The sequence below is a fragment of the Populus alba genome, chromosome 17 (assembly GCF_005239225.2).
Source record: "Populus alba chromosome 17, ASM523922v2, whole genome shotgun sequence".
Lineage (NCBI taxonomy): Eukaryota > Viridiplantae > Streptophyta > Magnoliopsida > Malpighiales > Salicaceae > Populus > Populus alba.
In genome coordinates this window covers 14,711,213-14,727,488 of record NC_133300.1, presented here as the reverse complement: position 1 = coordinate 14,727,488, position 16,276 = coordinate 14,711,213, and the positions used below count along the sequence as shown (strand labels likewise).

Here is a 16,276-nt window from a genome sequence, read left to right as displayed (position 1 = left end):
TTTCTTTATATAAAGTCTAATAATTTGCATTGATGGAGAGAGAAAAACTAGGATGGCCATTATTTCTAAAAGCTTTCGATTTCCTTTTTAAATTTTGTTTTTCTTCTAAAATAATATATCAAGCTTGTTCATCGTTTATACTTTGATAATATACCGAATAAAACAAGGCAGATGATACGATTAATAGTCCATCAATTTAAATTGGAAAGAATCACGCATGAAACCAGAAACAAATAAAATTACAGCTGTCTACAGAAACAAACATTAACATTGGAGTACATCAGGCAAATCAGCCTGCAAACTTAAAAGCTTCCTTTTACTTCAAATAGCAACACTACAACACTTTTTTCAATGGCAGTGTTCAAGCAAGACACCGGTGAAAATAAGTGAACCGACCCATAACTCAATAACAACAGATGCCCTATCATACACTAACCATCCTGTACAAAATTAGTGGGAAAAAGAGAATTCCGCAATCAAAAAACAGTACAGAAACCCGCTACCGCCTCCCTAAAATGTTCTAAGCCAATGGAGGATCCCTTGATTAGTTTTCCAAATCGATGATGCTTGACTACCTCTGACCACCTCCATGTATGAAGCTCTCATCTCGCATACCAGATCCAACCACCACCACCCACACACCTGCAAACAAAATCAAAGGACATCCCTGAAGATCTCTTCACATTGCCAAGTGTATCCCTGCTCCAAACTGGCCCAAATGTGATCTTCCATGTTGACATGCATGTGGTAAAAAATACAACCAAACAAGGAAAAAATGCACATTGATCTTATTCACAAGAGCTCTTTATCGTAAAATGCAAGAAGTTGCTTGACGTGATTATGCCAAGCAGCAACATTTTGTCCATCAACTGTAACCCAGTCAACAACAGTAGACGCTGGTTGCTCCCACCACTCGTCAAGCTGCAGAACAATGTCAAGGATTTATAGCTAGATTTAGAACAGAATTAAACAGCCAAAATTACAATTATGGAATTATAGGCGACAAACTTCTGCAGTTAAAAGCATACATTTGACAGATAACCACAATTAACAGAATTGATTGATTCTTTCTATCACTTTTAAAATGAGTATCAAAAGAAAAGGGTGAAAAAATAGGAATGAATGACAAGTTGCACAGGAAGGGGCAGAAAAAAACATTACCACAAACCTAGACATTAGGATATGAACCTTATTGCGACACAAAACAACAGTTGAGTCCAAACACAGCAAGCACTTTTAAGCAAAGTCGGAATTGTTAACCCAGCCTTGTGAGTGATCATTGATGGGCAAGATCCTTCTTTTAGAACAAAATAAAGAATTTCATCCTTTGATTTAAAATACAGATACAAACAACATTTATGTTTGCCTAAGCATTGTGTTAGGCAATTATTTCTGGATTCCTAACCTCTTCTAAAATTTGCCTCTCGAGGGTCCAGCTGGTTAGCTCTTGGAGAAAAAAAATGTTGCCCCTGTCCATATTTATTTAAGGTTTAAGATGAAATAGAGCAAATACTAGTGCCAGTGAATAGACACACAAACCAGTCCATCCACTTTTCTCTATCTTGACTTTAACATTGTTATACCTGCTGCTCCTCACTTTTGATTCTTTTATAACAAAATAGTACCCTTTGGTGGAAACTTCATCATATAGATATTTTGCAAGTTCTAATCTTCTTTTATGCATCCTTTTTTATGGAAAAAAAAAACAAAAAGAACTTTTGATGAAGAGAGAAGAAAAACATATGCAAAGTTGAGCCATAGCATCCTCAAAAACAGCATAATATATCAATAAAAGGTGCTCTCCTATCACTTGGGATGTTTCACTAAAAATTTTCTCCTACGAGCTCGGTAGGCAAATTAAACAACATAAAAAAAATTATGACTCCACGCCAAAGTAATTACTGAGATGAATAGTGATTTCAAAATCCTGGAACTCCTTCCTATACAAACATGCCAAATAGTAGTCAACTCCAGGCATCTCTAAGAAGCCTTTCATAATTCCTCCCCCCACGCCCAAGATGTGAATGAATAGTAAATCCTTAATATTTGACACATTCCTTTCCTATATCCACCAAAACCAGCAAGAAAGACCTGCATATCTCACGCAATAAAATAATACAATGAAAAGGTGGCAACACAACAGGCATGTAACACCAGTATCCAAAGGAGATGTTTTATATGGCCACTGCACCTCCAATATCTTATCTTGTTAAAAACAGCTAACTAACAGCTTTTTCTTGCCCTTAGAAGCAACCTTAGCCTTCCACATTTGATTCACCAAAAGAAATGGCCAGGAACAGGTGCTTTTCCTAATGCAATGACACAGGACTCTCCTTTTCTCACTATCTCAACTTTCTGAACAACCGAAAGAAAGAAAGAAAAAAGGGGGTTCCTCCTATGGGAAAACCATGAAAAGACATGAGATATCATCCAACGAATTAACACTCCATCCAATCCCAAAGCTACTATGAAAGACAATCTAAGTATGTTTAAGGGATCCCAACAAGGTCACAGGTCAAGTGTGAGCTAGAAACTCCAGAAATTCACTTCATTAGAGAGTCATATATACTAAATACCTCAGCAGTCCCACTAACCCATTACAAAATAAAAGAGCCTACCAATCTCAACAGCTACAGCGACAACACAATACAAAGCAAACATGCTTCTGCAGACATTTTCAAATTTTGCTTAAATGACATCAATACTCTAGTCAAAGTCCCTACAATTTCAAATCAAGAATCAAGAGATTAAATGGATATTCAAGACATAACTATCTTCATCCCAACCCAAAATCTCACTCTCTCTCTTGAACAACCTGCAGGGAATGCAATGAAAAATCAATTAATTTTCAGCTACAGTTGTTACTCACCAAACCTCTCACGTATTTGCAATCTTCCAAACACTTTTGGGCATTCAAAACTGTAGTCTTAAGCTCAGGTAACCATTTCTCCGAGACAATCTTGTCTTGCTCAGTGGCCAAATTCAAGCATAAATTTGTTGTCCTGCATGACACCAGCAAATGTGAAACATCTCGTAATGTTAAAAAAAAGAAGTTATGGTAGGAAAGGAAATAGGGTCTGGCTAACAGATGTCCTTAAGGCACCCTTTAAGAGATTATTTACTAGTGATCTAATTGTAATAATTAGATAATTTAGAATTTCAAACTTTTCTTTATCCAATATCGTTACAAATTCAAAAAAGGTATCTTATTTCAGATAATTCATAGGTTGGGTGATGGTTATTCCTAAAAAATTCAGAAATTAAATTTTTCCAGTCATCACAACAATTAAGAGTAGCATTAGTTATCATAGTTACCTTAAAAAGTGCCTAAAGGACACCTGTTAGCTTTTCCCAAAGAAAGTAAAGAGAAACCACATGCATGTCCATGTGATCTAAATGATTGTTTGCATGTATGTGTGTTAGAAATAGGGATGCAAATGAGCCAAGCCACACATAAGTCGCTTGAAGTTTGGCTTGCTAAGGGCTCGGTTTGAACTTGTTTGTTTAGGTATAATGAGCTTATTCAAGCCTATTTTTAAAGCTCGCTATATAAATGAGCTTAGTTAAGCTTAGCTAATTAAGGCTCATGAGTAGGCTCAATTGTGAATTAGACTCTAAGCAAGTTTGTTTAAAAGCTTGAAAATAGGCTCATTTATATGCATGTTAAAATTTAAAACAATAAACAACTTGTATAAGATTTCATAATATAATCTAATTTAATAAGTAATCAAAAACATTATCTTTATGAAAAAAAAAATGAATAAAAAGATTTATCAATTATACGTGTGTGTTATAGCAGGAGTTGAGAAATGTAGATATATTTTGTTTAAAAATCCATGAAATAAATTATATTTATAAGATCTTTCATGATATAGAAATTATATAAAAATTTTATAAGCATGTCAAAGTTTAAGCCTAGCTCATTTATAGGCTCATTAAGCAGATAAATAAGCCTAATTTGAGACGAGCTTGAGCCGAGCAAATTTTAAACGAGCCGAGATTGAGCCATGAACATGACTAGAGCTTGAGCCTTGCTAAAATTAGACAAGATGAGCTCAAACACATCAAATCTCAGCTTGGCTCGGCTCATTTGCAGCCCTGGTCAGAGAAAAAGAGAGAGAGGGACAGAGCATGAGCACATGGAACACAAAACATATTCATGGCTTAGAAGTTAATTTTATCAAGGATAAAAATCAGGACAAGTTAGTCAGCTGACATAAAATGATAGAAACTAGAAACTAAGGGAAAGGTTTTTGAAGTCCAAGTCTAATAGAGCAGTTCAATGTCAACAACTGCGCAATTTAGAATAAACTTTTGTTGTCATTAAAGAAGAAAAGTGACAGCATAGAAAATCTTTACTCAAAATGCAGACCGTTTGGATAACTACAATATCACAGTAAAACAAACATGCACAAGTTCAGCTGTACCTTTCATATTCTTGTTGAGAACGGTATGCATGGTTCAACAATGCATGACCACTTTCAACAAGATCATGCCGAATATGGACCAGATTGATTGCCTTTGCCAAGTCCTCCAACACACTTGCCTCAGAACCACGAAGTTTTAAACAGAACTCAAGGGACTCTAAAACTGATGCTAAACCAGCATCTGAACCCTCCAAACCTATTTGTCCATTGCAAGTCATTTGATTTGAACATAAGGAAATAAAACAAAGCTCATACTTGGGATGTCAGGTCACTGAATGCATTTCCAATTTCCTTTCAGTTTACAAAGTTAAACCAAGTTATAGTCGACAAAATTGTGGGCATAAAATAACATGTGAAGCAACCTTTAGCATGCTCAGTACTCAGAAATGCATGTAGAACAGACCAGATTGCAACTAAATGGAAGAAGTAATCAACTCAGACACTCATTTCTACTAAATATATTGCCAGTGCTCAAACTAAATGATGGGTATCCACATAAACATTCAATTTATCATTATAGTAGAGACCAAGGCACAATAGTTCTTATTTTAAACAACTAATGCTCAAAGGATGGTTGCTGTTATGCATTCTTGATGGAATTATTTATCTTTGACTTCAACAATTATTATGCTTGAATAGTATGACAAAAATCTTAACTTTGAATGTAATCAACCAAGCTTTAATGAACATTCACTGCAAAAAACACCCTATGAACTTCTTTTTCTTGAAAAGTTGATATTAGGATATCATAGAAAAGGCACAATTATGTCATGCTATGACATGTCCAGCTCTTAACCCAAATGGATTTTTTACTATTCAAAGATTCTTCAAAATTATTGCTCTTTTACTTCAGTAAGAGATAGTCTATGCAAATCTTCCAACTTGTTAGATGAATCTATTTTATTTTTATTTAAAAAAAATCTTTTGCACGGCAGGAATCCTTCAAGTGGATCCTTGACAAACGAGTGTCCCAACTCCCAACATCAGATATCACACCTGACACCCTGCCCAAAAGCTATCCAAAAGGATATATACTATGACAAGCTTCAAAACTTCTACAGACAAGTAAGAACTTACCAGCAGGATACTGAAGGGCAGCAGACACACGGCATATTGATGGAATTGCTGATGGATCCCTAGCGCCAGCTCTTGCTGTCAATAAAGCAGCATTCTTCTCCGCAGCAGCAACAGCTTCAGGTCCTGTAGATCCATTAGAACCCATGGACTCCAGCAATGCCTGATAGAGTTCAATCAAGAAATAACTTTATTTTAACATGAATGTACAGCTAATTTACTGCAATATTTGATACCAGAAAACATGTTGCTGCAATTTCATAAACCTGTGGAGTTGAAGGAAGCATGTAAAGACTATTATCAGGACTTCGCAAGAAAGCATTAACTTCTTTATCAATAAGATCTTTTGCACTGTTTGCAATCTCTGCAACAATTGTACATGCTGGAATGATAGTAGTTGATGCATACTCCCTTGCAACCAGTGGTTGCTGTTTCCAGAATGCAGCCGCATACTAAAAGACAAATGAAATTATTATAAGTGTTAATTTATCCAATGACCACATGTTTCTTAGAGTTGATATAGGCTGAAATGCAATGGTTAACATAAATGGCATGGAAGCAACCCAAAAATTAACAATAAAATGTAACACATCCCCACTGCTCACATCCATTTCTAGTTAAACATGGATAACTTATTGGCTGAAACAGTGGAATTATCCACAAATTTGAGTTTTAGCATACAAAAGGAGTTTCTACTCTCGAGTTGCACAGACAGCCAAAAACAATTACATATGTTTAAGTGCACTCACTCATTCTTGTGAATAATTGAAAATTTAATTGGCTAAGACATTAAAATTATTGGCATTGTTGAATAACAGCATAAAAAAGGGATACATTGAGTCCCATTCTTGCGAAACATTGAAAACTTAATTGGCTGAGACATTAAAATTATTGGCATTGTTGAATAACAGCATAAAAAAGGATATATTGAGTTATGCTACAAAAGCATGCAGATAAACACACACTCGCAGTAGTGATCTCCGTGAAAAAACATTTGACCTGCAAGGCTTCATTATTAATTCCGACTCATGAATTAATAATAACTACAGTCATGCGATGGTTAATATAGTGTAACAAACTACTGCTTTGAGTTCTTCGGAAAATTTCAAGATCAAATACCTCCATGATAACCTTCAGTAGAGCAGTATATATTGCTTCAAGTTCAGATCTTCGTGCATCAAACTCTTCAATCTTCTTCCACTTCTTTCTCAAAGAATCTTCAGCCTCTTTCCTCTCTGCACACAATTTATTTAAGCGTTCTATTTCAGACATTAATGTATTCAAGCTTGCCCTCAGTCCAGCAGCTTCTCTCTCCTTGGCCCAAACCTCCAGCTGCACAGAAAATATTGGAGAGTCCACAATTTTAACATGTATCTTTAGCATGATGAACGAATTACAAGTGTATTGGATGATAAAAATATATGGCACATTTGCATTATGATGTCTTGGATGTAAATTTATGGCGCGTTTAATTGAAGGTACAGCGGCATTAACTAGTGTTTTTTAAGCTTCTGTGAAGTCAATGCCTTGAGATCACACTAAAGAACCACGTAAATGAACTTCAATGTGATGGTGCTGAGATCAAGTGCAACCAGTATGGATTGTTTGTGGGTTGAGCATAAGCTTTGTTATGTTGTCTCCTTCAAGAAAATAAGTTCATGCGCATGAATGACCTGTCGCATCAATAGTTAGAAGCACTATGGTTGATGTGATATTTTCCGAGCAAGAAAGAAAGAATGGTTCTAGATATGGTACAATTGGAAACCAGCACTTTTGCATGTCAAGTATATCTAAAAATCACAATCTGTAGGACAAAGTGACGGAACTGCTTGATGAAATACTCAAACTTCCATAACCAAGCACTGACAACAGACTAGTAGCAAAAGCAAGGGTGCAATCCAACATTTCAGCGTAGCATGATTTAAGGAACCTTGGTAACCATTAACTGCAAAACAAAGAGAGCAATTACCTCAAATTGCCGCAGACTGCCCATGTTCTGTGTTGTAACTCCAATACCAATTGAGTGGGAAGAAACTACATCACCAGTTCCATGCAATCGTTTTAAGAGATTCTGACCCAAGTCCCTGGCTTCTGCAGCTTTATTAAGTGCATCTTCAGTGGCTAAAAATTGCTGCACATGGGCTTTCTGTTGACAACCACACAAAACAATGTCAAATGAAACGCTCCAGATGCAAGAGAGCAGATATTAAAGCAGTAACATAAAATAAGGGCAAAAACAAAACTATTAAATGCTCAAGCGCCCACTATATATCTTTTTACAAGGGTATCAGTTTTGCACCCAAACCCCTTAATCACAATGCAATAATAACTTGAAAGAAGAGGAGGTACGAAAAAATCAAATAAAAAGGATGAATTTATAGAAAACAGATTTTATCAATAAAACATTTTAACCTGTTAAAAAAAATCAAACAAATTTATGCTACTGCTTTATATGAAAACTAAAAGGTAAAATTGAGTAACAAAAGCTACCATCTACAAAGGAAGAAAACCTGTCTTTCCAGAAGCTGATTTTGAGATCCTTTGTAAGGCATGTCTATTCCAATTGTCCCATTGCCATAAAGTTGATGGTGCAACGGTGAGTTTGTGTCAGTAGAAGAAACATCCATAACTCTGTTGTTTTCATATTTGTATCTGATCAAGCAATTTAAAATTATTGATCTAGTAAAAGGAACATTAATGTCAACAAAGCAACTGTAAATTTATACTACTGACATTTACAGGAATAAACAACAGAAATCCAGTAAGGAAGCATCACGAAACAGATTACATATTCTTTTAATGTACCTTCCATGTACTATGGAAACAACAATAACAAATATCAACTATAACATCTACATGTAACAAAACTCATAGTCTTTTGCATGTAAATGCAACATGAATGTGTGATGGCCCTCATCAATTTGAAGAGAATAAAAATAATCACTTTGATGCAGCAAGTCAATATTCTGACTAATGCCTCGTCAGAAACAACTCCAAAACAGACTACGTCTTACATAATATCCTTTGTCGATTCACAATCTACTAGCTACACATACATACATTACTAAGAAAGTACAGCTTTGGTTATATGAAGGAGCAAAGCAAGCATGTGATTGGCCTTAGGCCATTTTGCAAATTTTGTAATGGCCACAAAAAAAACATTTATCTTGCAATTCATTGTGTCTTATCTCCATCATATGCACTAGAAGACCAAATTCCAATTCAGTCTATAAGCAATTATGCATCAGTGCACATTTAACACGAACACAATGATCAAACGAATTACGGCAACCAAGAAATTATTAAACTACAGTAACAAGAAATTTTGGTGTGAGCAGGGTAGATGGACACTCCAACAATCTGAAGAAATAATGAGCAGAAATTGTACTTGCATGAACCAACATGAAATGGAAAGACAATATTAGCATACCTTAAGAGTTCTGCATCAGCTCTAACATCAATTTTTTCAATTTCTCTAGAAACCAACGTTTTCAGCCGTAAAGTGTATGCAGTAATTGCCCGAAGTAAGTGAGGAGGGTTCTTCAAGCAATTCACAATAACAGTTCTTACATCATCAGGTATATCTCCATCAAAATCCATGCCCAACTTGGCTGCTTCTGATTGAGGATTCAAATGAATACCACTTCCTTCATAAGCAGGAAAGGAGTTGCGTATTCTCTCAACCATATAAACTGCAAGAGATTCACATGCCTTCCGGACATTTCTTTCCCAAGTTGTTTCAATAAGAATGACATCATCAGCAGATTTGGTTCCCTTAACAGTTGAATAAACAGCTTCCTTAATACTGTTTGCACTGAAGCTGCTAACTTCTTCAAGAGAACTGTCAACGCTAAACCTCTGAGCATCCCTTGCTTGATTAACATATTGATGAAGACGTTTGTGGTACTCTGCAAATATTTTTGCTGCCTCATCACATTGTTGGTCATAAGCCTCCAGCATGACCTGCTTGTGCCTGCAGCACAGGTGAGCGCACATTAGTACAGGACACATCACAAGAGTTGGGATGGATTACATCCTTGTCAAAAGGAACCCTTCTTAACATTGTTACGCAATAAAACAAAATAAATCACTGTCACTGCCTAATTGTCCTGTCTCATCATAAGGCGGGGTTTGCAGCATCCAGACATCATTAGATCTCCAATGAATATAATCATGTCAGACTGTGAATTGCTATCCCTTTCCAAAATAATTAAAGTTCAATATCAAGTTTTACAAATGCGCTTAAAACTATTATCATCAGGAAGGAAAGGCCTTTATGCAAAGCAGCAAAATGTTGACTTCTACTTTCAACCAAGAACTGTCATGTCATTGAAATGGCCATGTACTTTATATCCAAGTACACCAAATTTCTCCTAAAGAATTTATAGAATGAAGTGAGAAATATTTCAATTTCAGAGGAACAACATGGTCCATAGCAGTGCAATAAGAAGCAACTGAAAATGATGCATTAATAATCCTACAGTTCAATATAAGACTTCAACCAAATATGTATGACGAACAAAGGAACAACAATAAACTGATGCCAACCGTCAATATAGGTATACATAATTACGAATCATCAATAGCGACAGAATTCACGTAATCCTAGTTGATATTGTCGCTAACACGCCCTCTTGAACTTTTTACTTCCAGAACTGAAACATAGATTTTTGTAGCACAAATTTTACAGTGCCCATGTATCTAGAAACGAGAGGTTTCACGGTGATTTCGAGCAGGATAAACAAACAAAAATCTTGCATTCTTCACTATGTATGCATAAAAAAAAAACATGTTAAACAAACCTATTCTTAGCACGCTCATCAAGCATACGCTTCCTCTCGGCCTCCTCCCTCGAAACCTCAATCATTCTAGCCCTCAAATCCTTCCTCTGCCTCCTAACAATACTCCTCAACCTCTCAACCTCTTTCGCTTCTATTTCCCTCTCTTGCAATGCCACCTCCCTACTCTCCGCAGTACTCGACCCACCCCCACCCTCCCCACCCACCTTCTCCTTCCTCCTCCCTCCTTTACTCCTCCCCTCGTCTTTCCCAACATTTACCAAACCGCCACTCTCCCCACCACCACCACCATGTACCAGTATATTCTTCCTTATATTCTCCACTGTTTTCTCCGATTTCACTCTCTTTATCAGAAACCCCCAAATGGGTATCATATTTCCACGACAAATCTTCCTTATGGCATCAATTGAGGGCAATTGAGATTTGCTAGTGGCCGCACTCTGTGGCCCTAATGGCCTGTACCCCATCTCCTTGTGCAACCACTCTAGTATGGCCTCTGGTTGCGCTACTGCGCTCGATGACCCCTGCATTCTACACAATATTTCGATACCTTCAACACCAAATTCTACTAGGAAGACAGCAGCATTCTTCCAATTGAGAATTGAAACAAAACCCTAATTTCAATTACACGCAACTAGATCTGACAACCAGGAGAAGTAAACCAAAAGAATTGCAGAGAGAGAGAGAGAGAGCTTCGGGGTTTTTTTGTTTGTTTATAATTATTTTAGGGTGTTAGATTGGAAGAATTTAAAAATGGAGGTCCCGCTCTATAGTTCATTTCTACTTGGATTTGGTGGGGGGTGTTTTTGAGTAACTGTTAAGATATGTGGGGAGTGATTTGTATCATTGATGTATTATTATCAGTTTTTGAGTACTGTTTAAGACTTTTTTTATATAATTATTATTGAAATGTTTTTATTTATTAATTTGGTGTTGGTAATTTGTATGTAATTTTAATTAATTTTATATATTTTAAAATTAATAATTATTTAAATTTTCAGTAATTTTAAAATTTATAAAACTGAAACTATGATTTAAAAGAAACAAACTCTGATAATTATTGAATTTTTTCCTATAATTTTTGATTTAATTTTTTTTTTTAAATATCTTTACCTATCTTCTTAGGCTGATCTAAAATATAAAATAAAATATAATTTTCTAAATTATAATGGAGCGAGCATCCAATGAACCGAACTATACAATGGCAGAATTAAAAAAAAATTTGTTTCTCTCTCTTTTTCAACACGGTAATCAACTAATTATTATATTTACATGTTTTTTGTTTCTAAAAATTCCAATAAAAAAATGAACGGGGAGATGAGGTTTTATTAGAGAGAAGAGGGAGAGAAAACGGCTAGGGTTTGTTATTTCCAATTAATTACATGTTAATTAACTCTTATAATCTTAAGGAATGTCTATTGATTTTACTAATTTTATATTTTATTTTGTAGCTTCTCCCTCATGATTTATTTCTCTCTTGTTATATACACAAAGTGTCCGTTTAATTATCTGTGAGAATTACTCCCTTTTTTTTTATTATTGTGTTCTTTTCATTTTGTTATGAAGATCAATTGGATGTGGCCGGCAAGGACATTTTTCTTTTGTAATTATCATTGGAATGCTTTTTATAATTACCATGTATCTTTTATTTTCATGGTACTCTAATTTGTAAGATCTTACAATTTTATGATTTTTTTTTCACACCCAAATTCTAGGGAGAAATGATATTAGTTTGTTTGTTTTTATATTTTATAATTTAATTTTTCATATATATTTTTATATTTTTTTATGTGTCGATGTTAAAATAATTTTTAAAAAAAAATAAAAAAAAATATTATTTTAATATATTTTTAAACAAAAAGTACATTTTTTAATATAAATAATAAATATTTTTTTATTAAAAAAGAAATTTTTTAATTTCAGCTGACGCTCAATGTAATAATTCAAGATTACCCTTTACTATCAAATTAAAAAAAAATGCAAAAGGGGCAGGGATTTGTTTGTGTTTGAAGTAAATTTTGTGGAGACAATTTGGCATGTAAATGTAAAATCTATGCAACATGACATCCATGAACTTAGTTTTTGAAGAACACATTTTAAAAAAAAATAAGTTGCTTGTGGCTTTTGGCACCGTCCATCTAACATATTTTTCTTTTGGGTAAGAAGAATAGGGAGTGTACAACTCTATGAAACATAGAAAAGATTATCATCATGTTTATATCGAAATCAAAACTAGAAACAGTGCCATCTTTCTTTTAAGAGTTTGAATTATGTATCTTTATAAAAAATTACTTGGATCTTTGACTTCAAGTTCATAGCTTGATATACAATCAAAACAACACAAAACGACGGAAGATATCCTTTTTTTTGAGCACTTCACTGTGTTATGATAATTAAGTAAATATGAAACATGTTTGTTTTTATATTTTTTTAAAAAATTTTAGTTTTTTTAATTTTTTTAAATTATTCTAATATATTGATATTAAAATAAATTTTTTTAAAAAAAATTTTAAAAAATATCAAAAAAGTTTATTTTAATTTTGCGAGGGTAATTTTTTTTCTAAATGATAATTAACATGTTTAATGATTCAGTAATAATCCATAATTAAAAAATAAATAAAACATGTAAGGGTGTTAATGTTTTAAACAGAAGAGAATCATAGAGAAGTAAATACAAAAATTCCTTCCTTCTGATCACTTTTATATAGATTTGAGATAACCATGGAAGGAATGTCTTACGTGAGAATTACATGGGAATCTAGTCATTAGTTTGAATTCAATCGTTCAGAGATATTCAACAGAAATAATAGATAAAATTCCAAGCCTGATTAATTAGTTTTTCCTAATTCCATAGTTAATCCAAAATTAGATAACGATATGAGCACGTAGGACTGAGTCAGCAATTATCATTAACATGAAGGCAAACAGCTTAATATTCCAAGTTATTTATTTACTAATTTAGAAATCCAACACGACCACACATGGGATTCAAGATTAATCCAAATTTATCAAGAATTTTAATTAATTATGAGGACTCCAAAGTCTCGTATTTTATGGCGAAGGGCTTTTTAATTATCCCTTATAAAGAACACCTCTCTTATACCTAGGCATGCAGCAGTTCTCTCGTCTCCTAATTAACCTTGCTTCAATCCTTCAAAGATGACTGTCATTGTTGAGAATCCTGTTGAGGATATAGAGCTATTTGGTATGTATCGATCTTCTCCTTTTCTTTTTCCTGCCACCTTGATTATCTTCTGAGTTTTTTTTTTCTTCCCCTCTCCATGGATGCTTTTGGCGTGCTAAGATTTCTTCTTCTAATTATGATTGTTACCCTTGCTTGCAAGAAGAACAGAAGAAGGAAATCCATTTCGACCCCGATGAGGTGGTGTCTGATGGTGGATTCACGATGCCAGATAGTAATGCATTTGGTCAATCATTTAGGTCAAAACATGCTCTAATGTTTTCTGGATTTTCAAAAGTTTTGATTAATTCCGATCTTGTTCATAAAGGGCATGCCTGAATATCTTACACAGATTGTGATTGCAGGGACTATGAAAATGCAGAGAATGAAAGGCACCAGATTGTTGAACAAACATACAGGCTGCAACACAGTAACCAAACATATGATTACGTGAGAAAATATTGACATATACTGCTGTATAAGAACATTTTATAAATATAATCCATGTTGTAAATGCACTGTTGGAATGGAAATCGATGCAGGTCAAGAAGATGAGGGAAGAATATAGCAGACTGGACAAGGCAGAGATGAGCATATGGGAATGCTGTGAGCTTCTCAATGACGTTGTGGACGAAAGTGATCCTGACTTGGATGAGCCTCAAATCATGCACTTGCTGCAGTCAGCTGAAGCAATCAGAAAAGACTATCCTGACGAAGATTGGTTGCACTTGACTGCACTTATCCATGGTATATAATACACAATTCCTCGCATGATTTCCCTCTGGTGCTAGATTACAATAAATGTATATATATATATATATATATATATTACTATATTAATTTGCTTGCACATGCAGATCTTGGAAAAATCCTGCTACTTCCTCAATTTGGAGGATTGCCTCAATGGTCTGCTGTAGGTGAGCTACTTGTTAAAATATGAGTGCCTTCAATTTATTTTTGCTTTTTTGACTTATGAATCTCAATATTATTCAATCTGCAGGTGATATATTCCCTGTTGGTTGTGCTTTTGATGAATCCAACGTCCATTATCAGGTATTAAATTAATGTCGAAAGGCTCCATTATCTAATTAACGTATATAACTTGATAATTAATCCTGATTACGAAGGAGATATATATATAAACATAGTCAAATTTGTGATTAATGACAAGTAAACTACACATGACAGTTTTTCAAGGAAAACCCAGATTTCAACAATCCAAAATACAACACCAAGAACGGAGTTTACTCTGAAGGATGTGGAATGAGTAACGTGTTGATGTCATTTGGGCACGATGACTACATGTACTTGGTGAAAGATATATTAAGATAAGAGATTAATTAATTAATTTCTAAGCATATTTATAGGGCCAAATTGCCAATTAAAAAACAATACTAATTAAAGACTATATTGATCTATATATGTTGACTGTAGGTTGCAAAGGAAAATGGCACGACCCTGCCTTCTGCTGCCTTGTTTGTTATCCGCTACCACTCATTTTATCGTAAGAACTACGATTAAAAATCCTATTTTTTGTTGTGGGTTTTATGCTGTTATAAATGATTAGTTTAATCAATATAATAATTGATCATTTGAATTATTTATTTTGTAGCATTACACTCATGTGGAGCATACAAGCATCTGATGAATGAGGAGGATGTGGAGAACCTGGAGTGGCTTCAGATATTCAAGTGAGATTCTGACTCCCTTTCTCCTTCCTTGTAATTATGATAAATTCTTGCCTTTTTTTCTCGTCGATTTTTTCTTCTTTAATTACATTAATTCTAAGTGATTTCCATCACTAAAACTATTTTTTTTTATACATTATATACTATAATTGGACAGCAAGTATGATCTGTATAGCAAGAGCAAGGTCCCAGTTGATGTTGAAAAAGTAAAGCCATACTATCTTTCCCTCATCGATAAGGTGCGCATCATTCTTCAATTTCTCAATCAATGATTTCTAGCCTCGTAACGTATCATTTTCTCTAAATTTCTTCCTTTCTTCTTCTTCTTCTTCTTCTTCTTCTTCTTCTGCAGTATTTCCCAGCAAAAGTCAAGTGGTGAACCTTGGGCAATGGCAGTATGGTGGTTTGCTTCATCGAGTTGTTTGATAAATAAATATGCTGGAAATAAGTAGCTAGATATGGCATGGGAGGTCGAGTGTTCGATGCTTCTAGTTTAGTTACAATTTTATTTATTTTTTATTTACCTTGCACACAGTTATGGAGCAATTATCTCTCAAAAGCCAAACGTACAGAACACTAAAGGGATATGTTGTGTCTTTCCTCGATTTAATAATAAATGAAAGTGGTTTTGATTTGATCATGTAAATTAATCTTATTTGTGTCTTTGATCTCTACAATTTGTACTGATCCACGACAAAGATTATATTATGAAATTAACTTTAAGTGAAATTAAATATGAATGATGTTATTCTCCTTCAATAATTTGTTCGTCCGTAATTTGTTTTTATTACTTAAATCGATCAAAATATTCTTTTTTTACACAAATGATTGTGTTAAATTTTGGTTTTGTATTTATATTTTCTTTTAAAATTACAAGATTTTCCTCCGGGATATTCAAATTTTACTTTTTATAATCATCGCTAATCACCAAAATTTTTTTTTTTGGAAAATAACTGGTGCGCGCAGTACATTTCCTTTTAAATATTATCTACCAATGAAATAATCACTTCAAAAAAATTAATAGAGTAATTAGAATTTTAAGAAATCCAATTTCTATTTACTTCTTGTTTTTTATTTGAATTAATTCTCAATTTTAATGATTAGAAA

At 34.1% G+C, this 16,276-nt stretch overlaps 2 protein-coding genes across 4 annotated transcripts; one reads left to right on the top strand and one right to left on the bottom strand.

The window, feature by feature from the left end:
* Nucleotides 1–275: 275 nt before the first annotated feature.
* LOC118042715 (AUGMIN subunit 5) lies at nt 276–11,083 on the bottom strand. Its single transcript, XM_035050434.2, has 10 exons — nt 10,304–11,083; nt 8,932–9,474; nt 8,012–8,153; nt 7,471–7,647; nt 6,621–6,833; nt 5,768–5,953; nt 5,505–5,664; nt 4,428–4,623; nt 2,870–3,002; nt 276–921 (listed from the first exon to the last, which is right to left on the bottom strand). Exons 1-10 carry the CDS (start codon nt 10,828–10,830, stop codon nt 793–795), a joined length of 2,406 nt encoding a protein of 801 aa, XP_034906325.1. The 5' UTR covers nt 10,831–11,083; the 3' UTR covers nt 276–792.
* Nucleotides 11,084–13,294: 2,211 nt separating this feature from the next.
* Nucleotides 13,295–15,815, top strand: LOC118042714 (inositol oxygenase 2). Of its 3 annotated transcripts, none has more exons than XR_012168564.1 (11): nt 13,295–13,505; nt 13,648–13,741; nt 13,847–13,931; nt 14,024–14,228; nt 14,339–14,398; nt 14,482–14,534; nt 14,670–14,785; nt 14,916–14,985; nt 15,094–15,172; nt 15,327–15,408; nt 15,522–15,815. XR_012168564.1 is itself a non-coding variant. In XM_035050433.2 (11 exons), exons 1-11 carry the CDS (start codon nt 13,460–13,462, stop codon nt 15,546–15,548), a joined length of 924 nt encoding a protein of 307 aa, XP_034906324.1. In that variant the 5' UTR covers nt 13,300–13,459; the 3' UTR covers nt 15,549–15,815. The 3 variants fall into 3 exon arrangements, 2 of the variants coding, with proteins under 2 accessions (XP_073262131.1, XP_034906324.1); XM_035050433.2 differs by having other exon boundaries at nt 13,300–13,505; nt 14,670–14,792; XM_073406030.1 differs by lacking the exon at nt 14,670–14,785 and having other exon boundaries at nt 13,296–13,505.
* The last annotated feature ends 461 nt before the right edge of the window (nt 15,816–16,276 follow it).

What these genes read in the sequence shown, in the direction of transcription:
- LOC118042715 (XM_035050434.2), bottom strand. Translation starts at nt 10,830, where the DNA reads ATGCAGGGGTCATCGAGCGCAGTAGCGCAACCAGAGGCCATACTAGAG. An exon ending in GCTGATGCAGAACTCTTAAG is followed by an intron (nt 8,154 to 8,931) that starts GTATGCTAATAT and finishes TTGCTTGATCAG; the next exon opens with ATACAAATATGAAAACAACA. An exon ending in TCTCAACAAGAATATGAAAG is followed by an intron (nt 3,003 to 4,427) that starts GTACAGCTGAAC and finishes GGTGTCATGCAG; the next exon opens with GACAACAAATTTATGCTTGA.
- LOC118042714 (XM_035050433.2), top strand. Translation starts at nt 13,460, where the DNA reads ATGACTGTCATTGTTGAGAATCCTGTTGAGGATATAGAGCTATTTG. An exon ending in TGAGGATATAGAGCTATTTG is followed by an intron (nt 13,506 to 13,647) that starts GTATGTATCGAT and finishes GCTTGCAAGAAG; the next exon opens with AACAGAAGAAGGAAATCCAT. An exon ending in ACGATGACTACATGTACTTG is followed by an intron (nt 14,793 to 14,915) that starts GTGAAAGATATA and finishes TGTTGACTGTAG; the next exon opens with GTTGCAAAGGAAAATGGCAC.